The sequence below is a fragment of the Lactuca sativa genome, chromosome 3 (genome assembly GCF_002870075.4).
Source record: "Lactuca sativa cultivar Salinas chromosome 3, Lsat_Salinas_v11, whole genome shotgun sequence".
NCBI lineage: Eukaryota > Viridiplantae > Streptophyta > Magnoliopsida > Asterales > Asteraceae > Lactuca > Lactuca sativa.
Window position 1 is genome coordinate 25336350 of NC_056625.2, and position 21489 is coordinate 25357838.

The 21489-nt window shown below is 35.1% G+C and overlaps 3 protein-coding genes across 3 annotated transcripts; all 3 read left to right on the forward strand.

The window, feature by feature from the left end:
• The first annotated feature begins 1801 nt into the window (after positions 1-1801).
• Positions 1802-5484, forward strand: LOC111884126 (ubiquitin carboxyl-terminal hydrolase 20). Its single transcript, XM_023880450.3, has 8 exons — positions 1802-2594; positions 2918-3038; positions 3164-3274; positions 3410-3582; positions 3675-4013; positions 4106-4228; positions 4321-4840; positions 4933-5484. Exons 1-8 carry the CDS (start codon positions 2103-2105, stop codon positions 5226-5228), a joined length of 2175 nt encoding a protein of 724 aa, XP_023736218.1. The 5' UTR covers positions 1802-2102; the 3' UTR covers positions 5229-5484.
• Positions 5485-7147: 1663 nt separating this feature from the next.
• On the forward strand, positions 7148-8582 carry LOC128132583 (glycine-rich cell wall structural protein-like). Its single transcript, XM_052769191.1, has one exon. The coding sequence runs from the start codon at positions 7188-7190 to the stop codon at positions 8454-8456; it is 1269 nt and encodes a 422-aa protein (XP_052625151.1). The 5' UTR covers positions 7148-7187; the 3' UTR covers positions 8457-8582.
• Positions 8583-10778: 2196 nt separating this feature from the next.
• On the forward strand, positions 10779-11809 carry LOC111884136 (glycine-rich cell wall structural protein 1.0-like). Its single transcript, XM_052769192.1, has one exon. The coding sequence runs from the start codon at positions 10796-10798 to the stop codon at positions 11612-11614; it is 819 nt and encodes a 272-aa protein (XP_052625152.1). The 5' UTR covers positions 10779-10795; the 3' UTR covers positions 11615-11809.
• Positions 11810-21489: the final 9680 nt, after the last annotated feature.

Genomic DNA, 21489 nt, shown 5'->3' on the forward strand with positions numbered 1-21489 from the left:
ATATATATATATATTTGCGTCCTTATTGGAATAGTGGGATTACTTTCCATTTGTTGCACGATGTTATTGACAATAACCCTTGAATTAAAGTTTATTTAGTTATTGCATGCAATCAACCACTGTTTTCACCATCCAATCCTTATGTCCCCATCATGTATAATATATTACTAAAAAATTACAAGGTTTATTACATTAATGTCTTCATCCATTCTTTATTACCTATAATTAGATTGATTAGGATGTTTGACATATATTCAACATCATGGTCATCCTTCTTATCAACCTTTATATCACTCATTATATTTGTCTTGTCAACAACATAGTCACTATATTAATTTTCACTGCCATCCTTACTATTATCATCCCCATTTCTTCCACCTTCACTAATTTTCCAATCATTATCAAATGCCTTTTGTTTCTTGATTTTGGTTGTTTATATTTCCACCATATTATGCATATATGTTTCCCAAGAATAACTGATACTCATCCTTATGTATATTACATAAATGATAAAAGTCATCTATATATAAGCTAGGCTAACTAGTTTACTATGGGCATTATCATTTTGGAAGCATGCAAACATTATGGTTAATTAACTATCTTTTAGTGGAAGTTTACCACCATCAAAGTCAATTCTTTGTATACACTATGATATTCGAGATGGTATAATGCAATTTGATAAGTCATTAGGTTCATATGAGTTTAATTTCATGCTTCTATTTCCTATCCATTTTTTCTTTGAATATTACTAATATTTAATTATGGCGAGACAAGGCTATTAAGCCCTTCAATAAAAACTTTACTTGGCAACATGAAGTAAGTGTTAAGCGTAATATTTGCATGTTTAATGTATACATATGAAATCTAAATAGTTCATTTTTCCATGGATATAAGACCTTTAAGGTGACTTGCTAAATAACCTAACATGGTAGACCTTCATTATGAAAAAAACTTTAAAATTCAAACTTACAACATTCTCTTACCAAGTTGGGGTTTAAGTATGATAGTTGTTGTCTAGTCCACACTATAAGCATCGACAAAGCTTATATATGGCCAGAGGGTTGTGCCCCCCCCCCCCCCCCCCCCCCCCCCACCCCCCACCACCACCACCACCACCACCTCCCCTCCCCTCCCCATTTTTTTTAACAATTAGTCCATAACTATTTAAAAAGTTACATATCATGCCTAAAACTATAAATTTTGACTTTGACCCCCCTGTTCTTCAATTTTTATACATATTTTATTTTCGGCCCCCAAATCAAAACTTCAAGTACCGCCATTGACTATAAGTACCATATTTCACTACTACAAGATGCAAAAACAATGGAGGAGATGCTCAAGCTCAACAAAGAAGAAAATAAAGAAGAAGAATAAGGCGATTGATGGTTTATTAGGAGGACCATATTTGAAACGACGATTGATCACATCTGTGACATGAGTTTATGAACCGAAATGACAGAAATGCCCTCACGTCAGAAGCACACCTCACTCATTAACGATACAAGGCTCATGTCGGCTGCCATAATGACCATTTTTTGGAAGTTATTTATTCTTAGGGACCATTTGTCAATAAATTATTCTTAAGAACCAAACTTGGTACATTTTACCAAACTTACACACCATTTAATTTATGTAATATGTAATGACACTTAACAAAAAGAAAACGTTTGTATATAACTTTCTTCTATACATGACATTATTTCCAATTCAACTAATATTATATTTAAAAAACAACTAGTGTAGTGTGGACAAAAAGAAGTAAACATTTTTATGAGTAGATTTTGGGGTAAGAACTAAAGAAATAACTCGCACAATAATTTGTTGTACGCATTCTACCGCTCTCCCTCTCTCTCTCTCTCTCTCTTCTCCCTCAAAAAATTTAGAAGGGTGATTGGTGAAATGAAATCCATGGAAATGGCGGCTTGGTTTTCCCTCCCATTTTAAAATCTCAAAACCGTGTTGAAAATCCTTTCAACCACTTTCAACTTCCCCCAAATTTTAATTACCACCAAAGTTTTCCCTCTCTTCCTATCCACCAAATTCAAACCCTAATTCGTTTCTTTCAAAAGCCCTAATTTTCTGTCTCAGTCTAGGGTTTTCCGATGGCTGATCATGCAGAGACTTTGGCTCCGCCATCGGAATCAGTTAGTATATACGCAGATGCGGTTGAATCCTCTTCCCCCAAAGACTCTCGTTCGCCTACACAAACCCTAGATCGATACTCGAGCTCTCGTCGTACTAAAGTCGATGTTCACGCTAGCGCACATATGTTGTTTGATAAAATATCTCAAGAAGAGGAGGAAAAATTGGAGGATTCTAAGCCACCGGAATCGCAAATAAATCCCTTGATGGCAACCGAAGCGCTCGAAGATTCTGAAGAACTGGCGTTATCTCTTTCCGGTGCGGAAGCTAATGCTCCCACTGAGCCCTCAAGTCCTGTGGCTGTTGATGATAACGCTAATGATCCCGCCGATGAGACCGATGCGTGGATTTCGTGTAATCGAAGTGAAAACGATGTCTACAAGCCGTTGCCCTCAGTCGCGTCAAGTTCTTCGAGTTGGTACGAAGATGTCTATGAGAAGCCGTCTATGGTGGTATGCTTATTATTATTATATCTCATATTCATGATATTTTAAAAATTTACTGTTTTATTTAAATCACATCGATCTTATTTATTGCTACTTTTAGACCGAAAGTTATCTAAATTGATTTGCACTTTCATGGTCATATTACATCACGACTAGTACCAATTCTCCATCATTTGAGAAATCTCGGTCTAGTTTATGGAGTGAAGATAGTTAATTCAGTTTCTAAAATTGCTTTTGCTTCAGTTGCATCAAGTGCTATGTGTGAAATTCCATCCAACAAGTCCAATTCCTATCCTTAAATCTGGCTTATCTAGTTTCTGAACTTACAGGGTGCAGGACTTGCCAATCTAGGCAACACTTGCTTTTTCAACGCAGTTATGCAGTGCTTCACACACTCTGTGCTACTTGTTCAGGGTCTTTTTTCATCTCCCCATCCTACTCCTTGTGATTGTAAGATCTACAACCTAATCAGTTTATGTATTTATTTCATTATTGTTTTATATAGTAAGACTTGTAGGGAGTATATGATTTACCTGCAAAGCTGGTATATTTACATCTCAAGTGTGGACCTGCAGGTAACAATGAAAGGTTCTGCTTGATCTGTGTATTGCGGGAGCAAATTGAACTTTCTTTAACATCAACTGGAAAAGTTGTCTCTCCATGGAAATTTGTCGACAACTTGAGTTGTATCCTTCAAATTCATACAAATTACATTTGTTATCTCTCTTTTTTTATATCTTCAATCACACATATCTGTTTAACATTTATTATATCCAACCTGTTTTTTCAATATTTGTGTTTCTTGACTGGTTGACTATCAGATTTTTCATCATCTTTCCAAAGATACCAGCAGGAAGATGCTCATGAGTTCTTGCAATGCTTTCTAGATAGGCTTGAAAGTTCTTTCAGCAATTTAAAAGTGAAGGATGATACTCTCTCCTCAGAAAGTGAAAACTTAGTCAAGAAAGTCTTTGGAGGTCGTGTTATCAGCAAAGTAAGAAGTCGATTGATGTTCCATTGATTTTCCCATATCAACTACTCAACCCCATTATCTATTTTGCTCACTCTTGTTTATATAAATTTCAGCTAAGATGTTGCAACTGCAACCACATATCTGATACCTATGAGCCTTCAGTTGACTTAAGCTTGGAGATTGAAGATGCAAAAAGTCTCTCAACTGCCCTCGAGTCATTTACAAAAGTTGAACACATTGAAGATGAAGAAATGAAATTTACATGTGACCAGTGTAAAGAAAAAGTGTCTGTTGAAAAACAACTTATGCTCGATCAAACTCCTCCTATTTGTGCTTTCCATTTAAAAAGATTCAAAAATGATGGCTCCTATGTTGAAAAAATTGACAAACATGTTGAGTTTCCTCTTGAGTTGGACTTGCAGCCTTATACATGTGGCAATCAAAGCAATAATGTGAGTTCTATTCCTTAATTATATATATACAAACAAGAACATATATATTTATACATGTTTTTACCTCCATATATATCTCTCTTTTTATACAGGAGGAGTTGAAATATGAACTATATGCAGTTGTAGTACATGCAGCTTATACATCTAGCTGTGGTCATTATTACTGTTACATACGTTCTGCACCTGAAACATGGTGCAAGTTTGATGACTCAAAGGTATATACATCAATACATCATATCTCAACTTTTTCTTAAAATTTGTAATATGGAATTTGAAAATTGAGTTAAAAGTTTTATGATTTTGATAGGTGACTAGTGTTTCTGAAGCTTATGTGCTATCAGAAGAAGCATACATTCTGTTCTATGCAAGACAAGGCACACCTTGGTTTTCAAACTTTATGGAAACATATAAACCTTTATTAGATCCAAATTTATCAAACACATCACCAAAATCTGTTCTTGAAAACCTTGATGCCTCGATCATCCATTCCCATGACACCAATGAATCTTGTAGCAGATCAATAGATAACAACAACAAAGTTACAGTTCCTGAAGCTAAAGCTGATTGTAGTATCAAATCTGTTGCTGTGGTTCCAAACACTCCAATTTATGTAAAAAAAGAAAACCTTCCACTGACCCTTAAAGAATATGGTTCTAATCGTAGGGTAGTCACCCCTACAAGTAGTCATAACAAGATTCACACTGCAAATCCTGAAAATGATCCCAACAGAAGAAAAACCACAACCACATTTGAAATTGAAGACATATTTTCTCCTTCAACTCCACCAAGATCTCCTGGAGTTGATTCTTCTGATGATGAAACTTCAGGTAATAATATATTCTGAGTTATTATTATTATTTGTTTTGTGAATTTGGTGAAAGATTAAATGAGTAACATATGATGATATTGTGGTGTACAGAAGTGGTTTTTGCTTCAAGGAGAAGTGAAATAAAGCTTTTGGAGAAACCATCTTACAAGAGACCAAGAAACAAGGAAGTTGAAAATTATGCAAAAATTGAGGCTTTGAAACATTGTAATAAGACAATGCCTGCTTCAAGAAGAGATATGCTCATGGCTGCTATTAAGAGTGAAAGTGCAGTGAACAACAAAAGAAGCAAGAAAATGGCATCACATTCACCTCCAAGAAAGAATTTAAGCAGATCAAGCGAACGCCCAATCCCTCGTAAATTGGCTTCTTCTTCAAGTTTTCGTTGAAGGTAAGTTTAGGGTTTTAAAAGGTTGCATGATTTCTAGGGTTTTTGTTTTTGAGATATGATCTAATGATATGATGGATGGAGGCATGTGAAGTGTTTTGCTTGCCATTCATGGAGTGAAATTGGTTTTGTGACCTTTAGATATGTTAATGTTAGATTTGTTGTTTTTTTTTTTTTGTTAATTATCAATGTGTTTATTTTTAGTAAAAACAATACCAGTTCATTATCTAATCTAAGACGTTAACATGCTTTAAATATTTCATCATACCCACAGCACCTTTCATAGCGTATTTTTTTTGATGCTTGATGAATATGTAATATATTAGTTAAATGGTGAAAAGTAAAGAGGCGAGAACTTTGGTACAAATTTGTTTAGAACTGCAAACATTTTGTTTGAATTTTGTACTATATGATTGTGTATGGAGCTGTGATAGCCTGTGTTTAGTGGGTTCTGGAATTGTTGAAGCATGTTGTTAAGCATCAAGTTTTTCACAATGCATTAAAACGGGTTGTGGCTTTCTTTGGTCCACTCTTCATTAAGATAGTGATTTATTGTTAGGCAAAAGAATTTTTCTTCAATAGACGCTGAATTGGATCTTACACTAGTGGGTCAATCCAATCGATACATTTGGAAGAGTGAGTTGGATTGGCCCAGTCTTTTTCGGTCCTCGGCAAATTATTTGTGTCAACCTGATTGGGTTTCATGTTAAATGGGTTGTTCTTTTTTTTTTTTAATAAAATTGACTATAATGTATGGGTTGGTTGGATTGGAGTGTGAAAGAGCTCCCAAACTTTGGATGGTTTTTGGTCGTTTGACACGTTATTGGGTTTCATCGTTATTGTTTTTTCATCAACTTCTATTGACTTGGACATCTATATAACCAAATAAAATGACATTTTCAGCAAACAAGTAAACAACATCAAGAAATACATATTCAGCAAACATATTCATTGCTTCTTGTCACTTTGAAATTCAGCAAGCATATTCAAGAAAAACATATTCAGCAAACGTATAAATGTTAAATCAGTACATATTCTCAAGAATTCATAGAATTCAATTTAGGGCAAAAGTTTTGATTTCAGAACATATTACCAAGAAATCAATAAATTAAAACTATGCAAAGAACTCGTGGGTTTATGATTTTGTTACTATGACTTGCGTGAACACAATTGATACTTGAGAGCTCGTGTATTTCTGATTTTCGGTGACATAAAAGAATTCGGGGGTCTGTTGTCTTGCTACGATTGAGACACGAAAACAGAAAAGAAGGCGTGAGTTTTTGATTTCCGTATGGCCTTTTGCATGAAGGAGAATTTATTTCCTTAAGCCGAAACGGTGTCGTACATTATAAACATAAAGAGCATGTAAAGACTTATTAGATTATAGTCTTAGAAGGGTTAATCGGGTTAACCCAATACCAATTAAAAACGATATAAACCCAAAACCCAACACTATATATGTTATGGGTTATACGGTTGACCCAATAAACCCTATTAAATCTCCCCTAAACTCCTTCAACCCGTTCACCACTCCATCCTCCCTTACGGGTTGTGGCTAGCTCTTTTAGTTTCGTTTTGTTTTGTTATGGGTTAAGCCTGTTTCTCTTGTGTCTTAAACTATAGTTTCTTGCATGGAGGTTTTTTATTTTTTTATTTTTTTTTTGTCTTTAAAAGAATTCACATATAAAAACAATAACTACAATTTGAAAATTAAGTTGTAAAACAAATTTGTGTTGAAAAAATTGTTATGATAGATAACATAAAATATGTGGGAAACAGCAAAAGCACACCACCTTCGTTTGGTATTTCTGCTGGACCACTAAGTGAAGGATTACTCTTGCATGTGCGGGTTAGGCCCGCCACTTGAAGTATTGCTCCTAAAAACCATAGGCATTGCCTATATATATGCAACCAACTTCATCAAAATCATCAAAAGCTCACTCTCCTTATATTGATCACCATGGTTCTTCACAAAGCTTCAAGTGTTGTTTTCTTGGTGTTACTAGGTTTGGGCATTTGTGCTGCGACTAGAGCTCTCTTGACTATAGAAGAGAGCATTCCTTACACTCATGGTGGTTTAGCAGGAGGTGGTGGTGGTGGAGGGGGTAGTGGCGGTGGAGGTGGTGGTGGTATTGGGGCAGAAGGAGGACATGGTGCTGGATATGGAGGTGGAGGTGGAGCTGGAAAAGGTGGTGGTGCGGGGTATGGTGGTGGAGCAGCAGGAGGTGGAGGTGGAGGTGGTGGTATTGGAGGAGGTGGTGGAGGAGGAGGAGGAGAGGCAGGTGTAGGTGCAGGTTATGGAGGAGGAGAAGGAGGTGGGAGTGGTGGTGGACATGGTGGTGGAGCACTTGGAGGTGGAGGTGGAGGTGGTGGTACCGGAGGAGGTGGTGGTGGAGGAGTTGGAGAACACGGTGGGGGTTATGGTGGGGGAGAAGGAGGAGGGATTGGTGGTGGACATGGTGGTGGAGCACTTGGAGGTGGAGGTGGAGGTGGTGGTACCGGAGGAGGTGGTGGTGGAGGAGTTGGAGAACACGGTGGGGGTTATGGTGGGGGAGAAGGAGGAGGGATTGGTGGTGGACATGGCGGTGGAGCACTCGGAGGTGGAGGTGGAGGTGGTGGTACCGGAGGAGGTGGTGGTGGAGGAGTTGGAGAACACGGTGGGGGTTATGGTGGGGGAGAAGGAGGAGGGATTGGTGGTGGACATGGCGGTGGAGCACTCGGAGGTGGAGGTGGAGGTGGTGGTACCGGAGGAGGTGGTGGTGGAGGAGTTGGAGAACAAGGTGGGGGTTATGGTGGAGGAGAAGGAGGAGGGATTGGTGGTGGGTATGGCGGTGGAGCACTCGGAGGTGGAGGTGGAGGTGGTGGTACAGGAGGTGGTGGTGGTGGAGGAGCTGGAGCACACGGTGGGGGTTATGGTGGAGGAGAAGGAGGTGGGAATGGCGGTGGATATGGTGGAGCTGCAGGAGGAGTTGGTGGTGGAGGTGGAGGCGGCCATGGTGGTGGTGGCGGAGGAGGAGCTGGCATAGGAGGAGCAGGAGGAAGTGGATATGGTAGTGGAGGCGGAGCTGGAGGGGGTGCCGGGGGATCGTATGGTGGATACGGTGGTGGAGGTGGTTCAGGAGGAGGAGGAGGCGGTGGTAGTGCAGGAGGTGAGCATGGAGCAGCAGGTGGATATGGAGGTGGTAGTGGGAGTGGAGAAGGCGGTGGTCATGGTGGCTATATTCCTTAAGAATGTCCAAAACGGACAATGATCTGTTTTCCTGTACAATAAGAAATTAAGCAGATGCATGCAAACATAAGCTGCATCAAGATGTAATCTTATAAGTCATTCAACGTGTGTTTATGAATTTTATTACGTGTTCTGCATCATAATCTACATGCATGCATATGATCAAAATAATATATAAGAATAAAGCTACATTTCACGACGTACATCTTAGAAATATCTTATGAACCCATTCAAATTAAGCCTACGAAAGAACAAGTTTTATATTTAAATGCAATTTTAAAAGACAACGAAAATGTCAAAATGCTAATGTGCACAGATGTACTTTACGTTGAAGTCAGTTCTGTGAACTGTCTATCTTTTTATATGATGTTCTCGAGCATCATATAAACCCGATACCTTAAAAATCATGATATCTATATATGGTGCATATTCCTTTGTTTTCTCTTGTTAAAAAAATACACGATTTATAGCAAACTAGAAGCGAAGAGTTGTATTGCCATATACGTTCTTTTTCGCAGAAATCTTTGTTTGAATACAATAATTTATTAGCTAATTATACATTATTCATAAAGACACTGACATTATAGGTTGAGCATAATTATATTTTTGCATTCAAGATTTGACCATGTTTAACTTTCTAGTTGATTGGGTTTCATAAGTCGGTTTAGGTTTAATCATTGTCGAAGTTAATATATATAGACAAGTGTCCGTATTTTAATCTGAAATAATATATTGTTGTGATTTTATTTTAAAATAATATTTACTACATTCATTTGTAAAATATTATAATTATTTTAAATATACACATAAAATAAATACATATTAATACGATAATATCTCAATAGTTCCTGTCTATGACTTACAAATATAAATAAAATAAAGTACTTTTTTTTTTATCTATAGTTATCAATTTGAATAGACATTTTTTATATTGTATCATCTAAATAATATCTATTTATATGTAACGTTTGAATGAGTAAAATACCAATGATCAATATATTTTAAAAATGGGGTTAATAATTCTAATATAGATAGCTTTTTCTTTCTTAGGGTTAGGGATGACAATAGGACGGATATTGATGATTATAGTCCCATACCCACTCACAAAACTATATCCCAAACCCGATTCCGTCCCATCGAGTACCCAATTAGTATATACCCATCGAGATTGTAGGTATACCCATGTGTATTGGGTATCCCATTTATGATCTCAAATTAAAGTTAAATGTTAGTAATTTTCATTACTGAAAATCCGATCACAATCTCATCCAAAAGACGATTTGAAATTTTAAATAATTTCAATTTCTATTAACATTAATATCTAATACTCAATGTTACAATATATAATCATCACCATACAAACTTATCATATGTGTATTTTATGATAAATAAATGAGTACCATATCATGTTGTTATAATCTATTTTGAAATCATATATATTAACAATTTCCATTCTAAGATGTACTTCTAAAAAGTAATTAATAGTTATTATATAACAAATATTTATTTTTAATATCACATATAATGTTATAATATATTTTGAAATCATATATATTAACAATAAAGATACAAGTATTATAAAAGTATAAATGATTTGGGGACAAGTAAATAGGACTGAATATAAGATCGGGTAATAGGACAAGTATACAATAACCATCCAAAACCCGTAATTAAAAAAAAAAAAGCTTACCAAGTCTCATAACCATTTACCCAGCCCAAAATCCATCCCAAAGTTCGGTAATTTTGATATCCCTACTCTTTCGGTCTTTCCCTTTTCATTCTGTTATTATTTATAGATCAATGTAGTCAATAATCAATTCCTCAGTTTTCTTTAAATAGAGCGTGTAATAAGCAATTCAATTTCTTTTTTTTTGCTTTTATTATGGATCAATAGTTGAATACTTGAATACCATAATGAAAGGTCGTCTCCTTGCATTTAGTGTTTCAATTTGGAACTCCTCGCTAGTTTGTTATTGATATATTATTTGTTTTGCTCTTCAAAATAAAAAAATAAAAACCTAAACGTTACTGGAAAACCAATGATGAAATAAGTTGTAGCTAACAACTTCTCACATCAATTGTTAACTCAAAAGGCAAGTACCTGTGTTAGATATGAGTCAATTTAACACTGTTTTTGTATTTACCGGAGTGGCATGGTGTAAATGCTTAAGATGTGGGTAACAGCAAAAAGCACCACTAATATAAACCACCATGTAGGGTCGTAAGTGAAGGAGGTTCTCTTTTTGCATGTGGGTTAGGCCACTTAGAGTACCTCTCATGGAAACGCTACACATTGCCTATATATATGCAATTACCAATTTCATGCACATCACAACAAAATGCATTCATTGTCATTTATCATGCATGCGCACAAAGTTTCAAGTGTTGCTTTCTTGGTGTTACTAGGTTTGGGTATTTGTGCCGCGAGCAGAGCTCTTTTGACTATTGAAGATAGCATTCCTTACACTCATGGTGGTTTAGGAGGAGGTGGTGGTGGTGGTGGAGGTGGAGGTGGTGGTGCATATGGGGCTGAAGGTGGACATGGTAATGGATATGGGGGTGGAGCTGGAAAAGGTGGTGGTTCGGGGTATGGTGGTGGAGTGGCAGGAGGTGGAGGTGGCGGTGGCGGTAGTGGTAGTGGAGGAGGTGGTGGAGGAGGAACTGGAGGAGCAGAAGGTGGGGGTTATGGTGGAGGAGAAGGAGGTGGGAGCGGGGGTGGATATGGTGGTGCAATTGGTTATGGTGGTGGAGCAGCTGGAGGGGGAGGTGGAGGCGGTGGTAGTGGGGGAGGCGGTGGAGGGGGAGAAGGACCACATGGTGGGGGTTATGGTGGAGGAAAAGGAGGTGGGAGCGGCGGTGGATTTGGTGGTGCTGGAGGAGCTAGTGGCGGAGGTGGAGGAGGACATGGTGGTGGTGGAGGACATGGTGGTGGCGGTGGAGGAGGCATAGGAGGAGCAGGAGGAGGCGGATATGGTAGTGGAGGTGGCGCAGGAGGGGGTGCTGGAGGATCATACTGTGGACATGCTGGAGGAGGCGGTGGTGGTTCAGGAGGAGGAGGAGGCGGTGGTGGTGGTGCAGGAGGTGAACATGGAGCAGGTGGATATGGTGGCGGCGGCGGGAACGGTGAAGGTGGTGGTCATGGTGGCCATATCCCTTGAGAAAATCATGTGTTTCACTGGAGTGTCCAAAATTAAAACGGGCATTTGACTTCTTTTCCGAATAAATTAATATGAATTATAATGAAAATAATAATTAGATTATTTATCGTGCGGGAAATGGAAATGCTATGCATCCCATCGCTTTGTACTATGTAATCTGATTTGCTTATACAATTATGAGTTTAGAGTTGATCATCCACAACAGCAGAAGAGTTTTTCTTTTCTTTATTAACAAATTTGTGTTGAGTCGTGTATTTTCATGTGAACATTCATGTCTAACAACCCAAAAACATTAATTAATATCTCGGAGAGTTTTATTAATTTACTAGTTTATAACCGTGGAACCACGAGTTATAAAACTAATTAAATTTTCATAATAAAAATTTATAATTATTAATTAATTATTTAAAACAAATTATTAATTAAGAGATATATCAAAATTTTAAAGTTATTATAACTTCAAATTTAACATATAATTAGAAAATATAAATTTGAATTTTGAAATGAGTTGCCTAATATATCTACATCACATATGACATAATATTAATGAGAAATTATATTAAAATGACACTTGGTAAAAAGAGATTAAAACGATTTATTTATTAGAATAGGGATATGATATATTTATATTATTCTATTAATTTTTATATAAATTGATTAAAAAACATAATTTTCTTTCATTGTTAGCTTATTACTATTGAACTCATATTAATTTTGATTTCTTGATTTTTCCCCAATATCTATATATTTTGAATGTGTTTTTTTTGTTAGACCTTTAGTAGATTTTATAATTTTCTTCGACACCTACCTACCTTATGTATACCTGCATAGTTTTTTTGATGAGTTATGGAAAGAGGTTTATTGAGTTTTTTAATGAACATTTTCAATCTTTCACTATAATTTTATGTATTAAATTTTAATATGGAGAACTACAAGTAGTTGGTAAAATAGAGTAAATTACATGAATGGTCCCTATGGTTTAGAGTAAATTAAATGAAAAGAAAACCAGAGCAACAAACTTCCACCATCTAGTAATATGAGCCAAAATACCAATAGCCACGTCACAACTAAAAAAAAAATGTAATATACGAACTTCACTCTGTTATCACAAAGAGGACAAGAAACAAAATGAATAACAAGACCTTTTTTCTCCAGATTGACCCTTACCGTAAGCTTATCCAATCTTAACCTCCAAGCAAAAACATTAACTTTAATAGGCACCAACTTAATCCATCTAGTAGGTAAATCAACTAACAACATATTTTTGTCAATAAACGCCCGGGTGAAAGCAACACTAAACATTCCAGAACCCTCAAATAACAATAACTATCTATCTTTAGCCAAAACAAGAGACATCGAAGATAAAATCTAACAAAGCTGGGACCATTGCTCATTCTCTCTCCCCCTCCCCCCACGCGCGCGCGCCTAGGAGGTCTACGAAAAGAACTAATCCAACCAAGTTGGTTCATCTTGTTTGAACCGTGATGTGCCTATCAAGCTCAAGGGAAAAAATTTCTAGAGTAACACACTTTAAAAGAAGTATCACCCATCCAAATATCATTCCAAAAAGAAGTTATCGCCCCATTTCCTACTTTCTTCTTGCATAAAGACAACAAGTTGATACCCTTCTCCAGGAGCTTATAAGTGGATTTTACCACTTCAATCCAAAGAGAACCATGAGCACAAGAGAACGTCTTTTGCAGCCCACCATCATCACCATGAATACTTTTCACCACCTTAACCTACAAAACGTCATGAAAATTCTGAAAATGACATATCCATTTGAATAAGAGAGCCCTGTTCAAAGCAAAAAGACAACTAACACCAAGGTCACTAAACTTTTTATCATCAATAACCTTGTTCCAGCTAACCTAGGTCATGTTTTTTTCTTCAAAATTAGTCCATAGGAAGAATTTATTCTTAAGGCATTCCATCGTAGATCACACCCAAAGGAGCCTTATAAAGAGACAAAAAAATACATAGGCAAAGCACCCAAGATTGATTTCAACAACGTCAAACTCTTACCAACATATAAGGTTTTAACTTTCCAATTAGACATTTTAGAAGTATTTTTTTAATCACTTCCGACCAAGCACACGACCTATTCATATTTCCACCACCCACAACTAAACTAAGATACGAGAAAGGGAGCTTAATATTATCATAACATATACAATTAGCTATATCAACCATCACATCTAGAGAAACACCAATGCCCACCAATTTACTTTTTTTGTAAATTGATTTTAAGCCCAAAAGCAAGATGAAAACAATGGAGGATACGAATAAGATTAAAGATATTCAAAATTTTCCAATCTCCAATACAAAGAGCATCATCTGCATAAATAAGTGAGACACCACCAAAGGAGAGTTAGTACTAATAGAGATACCCGAAAACAAACCATTCTCCATGGATTTAGAGAAAGCAACATGAAGACTTTCCATCACTAAAATAAAAAGAAACGGGGAAAGAGGATCACCTTCGCTTAACCTTTTATAGAACTATAACTCATCGGTAGGAGAACCATTAACAAGCACCGATCCGCTAAAAGAAGAAAGGCAACATTGAATCCACATTCTCCAAGTTAGATCAAAACCATGTCTCTCTAAAACCTCATCAAGATAATCCTATCTAACAGAATCATAAGCCTTCTCGAAGTCAACTTTAAAACCGTAGCTGAATTTTTCTTCTTCTTACACTAGGAGACTACCTCATTCATTATCAAAGGGCCATAAAATATTTGTCCACCCTTCATAAAAGCGGATTGCTCATCACTTATTAACCCATTATTACCCGTACTCAACCGGTTTGCAACAAATTTTCCCAGAATTTTATATTCATACCATATAAGAATAATAGGGAGAAAATCTGAAACACACTTAACATCATGAATTTTAGGAATAAGAGCTATAAAGGAAGGATTGCAACCTTTAGGGAAAAAACTGGAATTAAAAAACCCTGAAACCACATTGACAAAGTCAGCCTCAACCAAATACCAAAATTTCCTAATAAATTCAAAAGTGAAACCATTAGGACCAGCTGGAGATTTATTAGCACCACAATCCCAAGCTGCCTTTTTAATTTCTTCCTTTGTAATCATTGAATCAAGCCGCAAAGAATCTTTAAGAGAAAGTTTATTACAAAAATCTCCCACAAATCGAGGTTGAGAATTAGGAGGGGGCTTAAAACGATCAACAAAATGTAGGAAAATACTTCTTTTGACCTGATCAGGATTGTCCATCCAAACACCATCTTTTATCACACCCCTAATAACAAGATGTCTCATTTTTTGATTCAAAATACCATGAAAGTATTTTGAGTTTTCATCACCTTCAATAGCCCACCGAATTTTAGATTTTTTGGTCAAATCTATAGCTTCCATCCGATAATTATCATGCAATTGCTTCAAAATATTAAGCTTGATAGCCATATCTTTCGCCTCTCCCTCTACCTCGTCGACTTTAAGCTCTAAATCAGCCCAAACATCACGAATCTCACGTTTGGAAGCATCTCGAGCAACTTTAAAAGACTTACTCCAATCTTTAATCTTTCCTTTTAAAAATTGGAGTTTCTTTTTAAGCCATCAAAGCATTCTATTCAACAACCCCGTCATTCTTCAAAGAATCTTCAACTAATTTAGAAAAATCATCAGAAGAAAACCAAGAATGAAATACTCTAAAGGCGAAGGTACACAATCAACCACTAGCTCTTTGAGCAAAATTGGTCGATGATTCGAGAGATGACGATCAAGAACCACACCGGATAAATTAGGAAACAACTCCAATTGATTCTCAGAGATAAGAAATCTATCCAATTTACTCATTTTACTAGCACTAGGATCAATCCAAGTAAACGAGTACCCATCCCACGAAATATCAACTAGACACGTATCAGAGATAAACTTATTAAAAGAATATGCAGCCAAAGTATGAAAAACTGAACCATACCGCTCAAAAGCAAATCTAACTTCATTAAAATCTCCTATTAAAATAACCTCCCTATCCTAATCATCCACAATGTTACGCAACTGATTCCATAAGATATTTTTTCACTCACAACTTGTAGAGCATAAATCGAGATAACTAACGAAGAAACGTTATTGGGATTCCAAACACCTTCAACAGTCAACAAATGGTCAAACGTAATAACCCTCTTCTTGGAAAACATTCGTTTATCCCAAACACTAAGAATACGACCGATAAACCATTAGAAATACGAATTACCCCACAAAATTTTGACATGAAAATCATTTATAACATCGAATTTAGTTTCCTGATTTTTCAGGAAATTAATGAAACGTTCCAAGCATAATCTCCTCACTCACCGCCTTTTTTTTTCGACTTCCCAAAACCTTGAATATTCAATAAAAGAAAATTCATTGACACTCAAAATCTCCAAATTTTATAATAATTTTTTTGAATATTAGCTTCACAACCTTTCATTGAGAACCCCATAGCTTGACCAATCTCAACTAAGTCATTAAGTTTTTCTAGAATAGAAAACCATCCGAAGGCTCATTTGTTTTTTTGTAAGAATCCCAAAGTTTCGAACTAGCATCTGATTCATTTAAAACCTGATTTTTACTATTTTTTAATTCCGGAACTAACCCCACCTTGTAAACAGAAACCGAGGAAGCAACAAGGGAAGAAATAGCCCCTCGGTTTTGAACTTGCTGCTGTTCAGAACTTTGGAATTGGTGGACACTAGGGGAATCATGCGAAGCATCCTTATGTTGAGATCTTTCCAAAGTATTGTTATTAGACATCACTAGAGTAAAACCTGGTGGATACTTTGGATCATCTTTTTCTTGCAAACCAGGACATGCTAATTTAGCTTTTGTATTTTCAATTGTTAACTCATGTAAATTGAAGGGATCAAAATTCACTTCATGAAAAGAATCATGTTTTTGGGAGTTCTCTTATAAAAGTGTTTCTGATACTTCTTCCAAATCATCATTATCATCCCATCCTTCCTCTTGAACCGAAGGTTCAATTTCCCCATCTTCCACCTCATTCCCCGCAACATGTGCATTCACATAGCAATCATTATTATCTTCTGGTGTAGAATCATCTAGGATGAAATATGGAATCCCTCCAATTATCTCATTAGCCCGAATCATATGGATTTTCCATTCAATGATAATATTAAACGACTTCGCAATAAATGTAGCTTCATTACTTTTTTTATACATTATCTCATACTATAAAGATTAGCTTCCTACTTCTTTATATAGTAGATCACCCCATTTCCTATCAATCTTCTCAAAAGATTTTTGAGTCCATGCAATAGTCTAAAAACCTTCAATATCAACCCACACCACCCTTTCTTTTACATGAAAATCTCTATGTCATGGTTTTAAACCTGAGAACCAAGACATAACACCAACATGTTCCTTAAAAGCCTCTTTGACTTTAATAGATGGAAACTCAAATGAAACCCATAAACCACCAAGATATCGAAAACACCACATCATGAAATCCTTCATTATTGCAAATAACATGCAATTTTTTAAGACAACGAAATTCTTTTACACAACCAAGCAATGTAAAAGAGAAATCTTTGTTAATAAGATAACTATTATCAATCACTAGAGCCGACATATCCTCTTTAGGAGTTGGAATCATACCCCTAGCATTCCCAAGAATCACAAAGGTAGAAGAAGGATTATTTGCATGAGAAGAATTCAATTTAGTATAAGTTCATGCCTCAGTTGATCAGTTTAATTTTGTAGGTGGATTTTTAGAGCCAAGATCAAACCTTGTCACATTAGCAACTAGATCTACATGAGAAATCCATCAAGATTAAAACTTTTTACCTCCAAAAGCTAGATCAAGATGAACAAGGGGTGGATCTTTAAGCTCCAAGACAACCAACAATTCTCTAAGGAGTTCTTCTTCCAAAGGCACAAAAAATCCACCAAAATCACTCCAATGCTCAAAATCTAACCAAATGAGGGCCAAGGTTTCAAATTTAGGGTTAGAAGGGATGGAGGCTGACAATAAGGAGGGTTGGAAATGAGTTAAGACCTTTAAATATGGTTCAAGACCCTAAATTAGGATTTGAGTCTGTTTCGCATAAGCCCAATATATTTCCTCGTTCGGGGAGTGCATTGCCTGCCCCCGCCCCCGAAATTTCCCCGTTCCCCTGTCCACACCCCCGCCTCCGAAATGTCTAGCCTTCCTACCCCCACCCCCACCCCGAATCCACCTTATTACCCTGCCCCCGCCCTTACCCCCCCGCTCCGGGTTGATTTTGGGTTGCCTTTTTTTGGGATAAAAGAAGTTGTTGGTTGGCTAAAAGAAGCTATTTTTAAGTAATTAACAAATAATTATTTATAGCAGAATTTTACATGTTAAAAATAAAAAAGTTATGGCATCTTAAAAACATTATACTAACAACTTAAAAACATGTTTTTTTGTTAAATTTTGGAAGCTCAAAATCATGTTATTGTTTATTATATTTATGTAATTAATATATGTAAATATATGTATAATTTATTAACAAGGTGTCTATGGAGGTTTCGGGACAGGATTGTGAAAGATCTAGTATGCTTAAGAATCATATTAAAGTGATATTGCTAATTAACATATGATACTAAAGGGTCACACTAACAACAACTTGATACAATTGATTATTTATTAGAAAATTGATTTAAATAAATATTCAATAAACTCTTATGATTAAATTGGAAATTATTTATTTCATGGAAATAATAATTCTCATTAGCAAGTAACATTACATAATTCATATGGTATGAATTAATAAGTCATGCACACCATTTTGGACTAGATAAATTATTTTGTCTCTTACCAAAAAGTTAAAGTTTACATTTTATAAACTTGGCTTATAAAATATAATAGCTTTTGTCTTCTTTCTCTCGTAATTTTCGAAATTATAAGATGAAAGGGAAGGCATGGTCTTTTGATTAAATTACTCAAAAGCATGGCCTGTCTTCAAGCATGGGGAACATTAAACCATAGGTGCATGGGTTGTCTTAAAGGTTTAAGACCCTTTGTGTAAAGATTGCACTTTATGAGGCTTGCACTCTTTCTTCCTCTTTGACTTGGCAAAAACCGTAACATGCTAAGGAGTGTGTATTCTCTCTCATTTTTGGTCATTTCTTAAAGAACACTTGTTATTCTTATGCTCTCTTGAAGTTCATATTGGTTATGAACTTCAATCTTAAGAGTTAAGAGTTTTAGACTAGCATCTACATCAAGTTGGCATCTTGTTGGTGTCTTTAAAGTTCATTATTCATTATCAACTTCCAAGCCTCCCAAGAGGATCCAAAGAACTATAAAAGTTGTTATTTGTTCTTCTTCTTCTTTGGTTTTGTTTGTTTTCTTTCCAAACTTTGCAAGAAGATCCTTGGTGGGTCATAAACTTGTTTTATGTTATTCAAATCATAAAGTCTTCCGTTGCTAAACATTATGTTTTTGAAACTAGTTTTTGAATAAAAACCCCAAAACTGGTATCAGAGCTACCTTGCAAGTTTGGTTAGATTTTTGAAAATCTTAGCTTTTGGAGAATGTGGATAACTTGGTTTTGTATAAAAATAAGTTCATACATATTTTCTATGACAACTTTACAATTGTTATTTTATGTGACAAAAGTTTTCATGCATCTTTTGTCATTTAAAGTTCTCTTAGAAAAACAAAGGTCGTTTAATGTGTATGTTGATATGTATGATATGCATAAACTAGCCAATAACCATTGTGTTGTGTTGTTGTGTTGTTTGTTTTATAAAACTAGTTGTAATAGTTTATTTATTTATATGGTATGTAATAAATTAAATATATTAGTTTTCTTGGTTTATTTTTGTAAGTAATAGATTAGTTTTTAGAATTAATTTATTTGTACAAAAATGTAACAAGAGATGAAGTTGGAGCCATTTTTGAAGACAAAAGAGCCATTTTCGAAGTTAAAATGTGTGCAAAATTTTAAGTGACAGTTTCTTAAAACTGTTTTTAAAGCTGTTTTCCAAAGGGCTGTTGAAATTTTAGCGACAATTGTTGGATTTTAGCTTTCAAGAAGTTCTTCAAATCTTTTGCAAGCAAATAGTGTTTACTCAAGTGGAAGCTTCTACAACAACATATTTTTGGTCCTTTAAAATGTCCTTTTAGGAATGGACTTGACATTTTTTGTGTTGGCTAACAAAAATTGTCATTCGTTGGTTATGTTATGGACATATATTTTTATGCATGTTTGTGTTATTTATTTTATGTAATTATTATGTGTGGTTGATAAATTAGTTTTTCACATGCCAAAATAATTTTGGACAAAATAAACATCAAATGGAGTTTGGTTTTCAAAATTTATAATGTGAACATAAGATGTAACAAGTTATTGTTTTAAAATAGAATCCGGTTTTATAAAACGTTAATAACATCAAATTTTGAAATACTCAAATATAAGTTTTAAAATGGTGATTTTTTTATAAATTATACAAACTCCAAATATATAAGTAATACAATGAAGCTTTATTAAAGATATAAAAGATTCAATTGCACTGAAAATTAATATTGGTTATTAAAATTGAATCGCATCAAATTATATACAAAACTAGCTTTTTATATAAAACCTTTAAAAGTGATTTTTTTTTTGAAAATTAGTACTGTGGTTTATTATATGCATGTAATAACCATGATATCATATGTTTTTAAAACTAGAATTATAAACTTATAAAAGACCCTTTTTACAAACCTCAAATCTATGCAATCTATTTTGAAGAGCACTCGCACATCTCTTGTATGCACAAGTGGGATAAAGGATACCTAACCACTTAGTGTTATCTTTAGATGGCCGGGGTGTATTCACGACTTTTATAACTAAGTTATAGGCCGATTAAACATGTTTTTCAAATTAGATGATTTGATCAAAAATCTTTTGTGATAAATGATACCTATACAAGAGAGTTCTGAGGCATAGGTGTGATCAAACATGTCTAATTAAATTTCTTATTAGTGATCCCATAAATCTAGGAATTATAGTAAGATATAATTGATAATCGATATCTACCGAGTTGAATTCAAATGTATGGGATAAAGGATACCTAAACATTTATTTGTTTTGCAACTTGACTCATAGACTTTGATAGTTAATGTTTTTGGAAACTAAAAGGGTAATAATTATTAAAGACTTTAAATATTGAAAATACTAAATGAATTTTGTTAAAATTTTGTAGCTAAATAATCCATTCTCATTACCATGAAATTGTCATTTTCTTTAATGACTTAATGAAACAATAACATTCAATAGATACAAATTTAATGAATGAGTACATGTCTTCAAAGACAATCTCGTGAGAGATATGAAATTGTATACACTTAAAGGTCCAAGTCCTAAACTATTTGCTTTGAGCAATAAGCCTGAACATGATACCTAATAAAGGCATCATTGTGATGCTAAAGATGTTTCTAACATCAAACTAGGAATAGTTCAAGGCCTAAAAGAGTCACCTTGTGTGATCTAGGAGGTCCATGTTTTATGGACTGAATACTTTTAAGCCCAAGAAATCTAATAAGACCCATATAGATGGATCTTGTTAATTTTGTGGAGAAACTTAACACTAGAAGATGACCTGCTCCTTTTATCCGGATAGAAAGTCTGAAAGAGACTAATACTTTAGGTATCTACTAGATAAAACTCGTACTTTTCATATAACACTTAGGTACTTGGTACTTAAAGGTTAACCTAATATTTGTAATTGGCTTGCAGATATTTACTGAAGAGTAACTAGCTGAGCACCATCAAGTTAGAACTACACTCTCGGAGTTTAGTTTATTAATTATGCTAGGAACATAAATCACTTGTATTATGAAACAATGTTTGTTTTGGAACAATGCATGTTTTAATTTAGCTTGCCTAAATATAT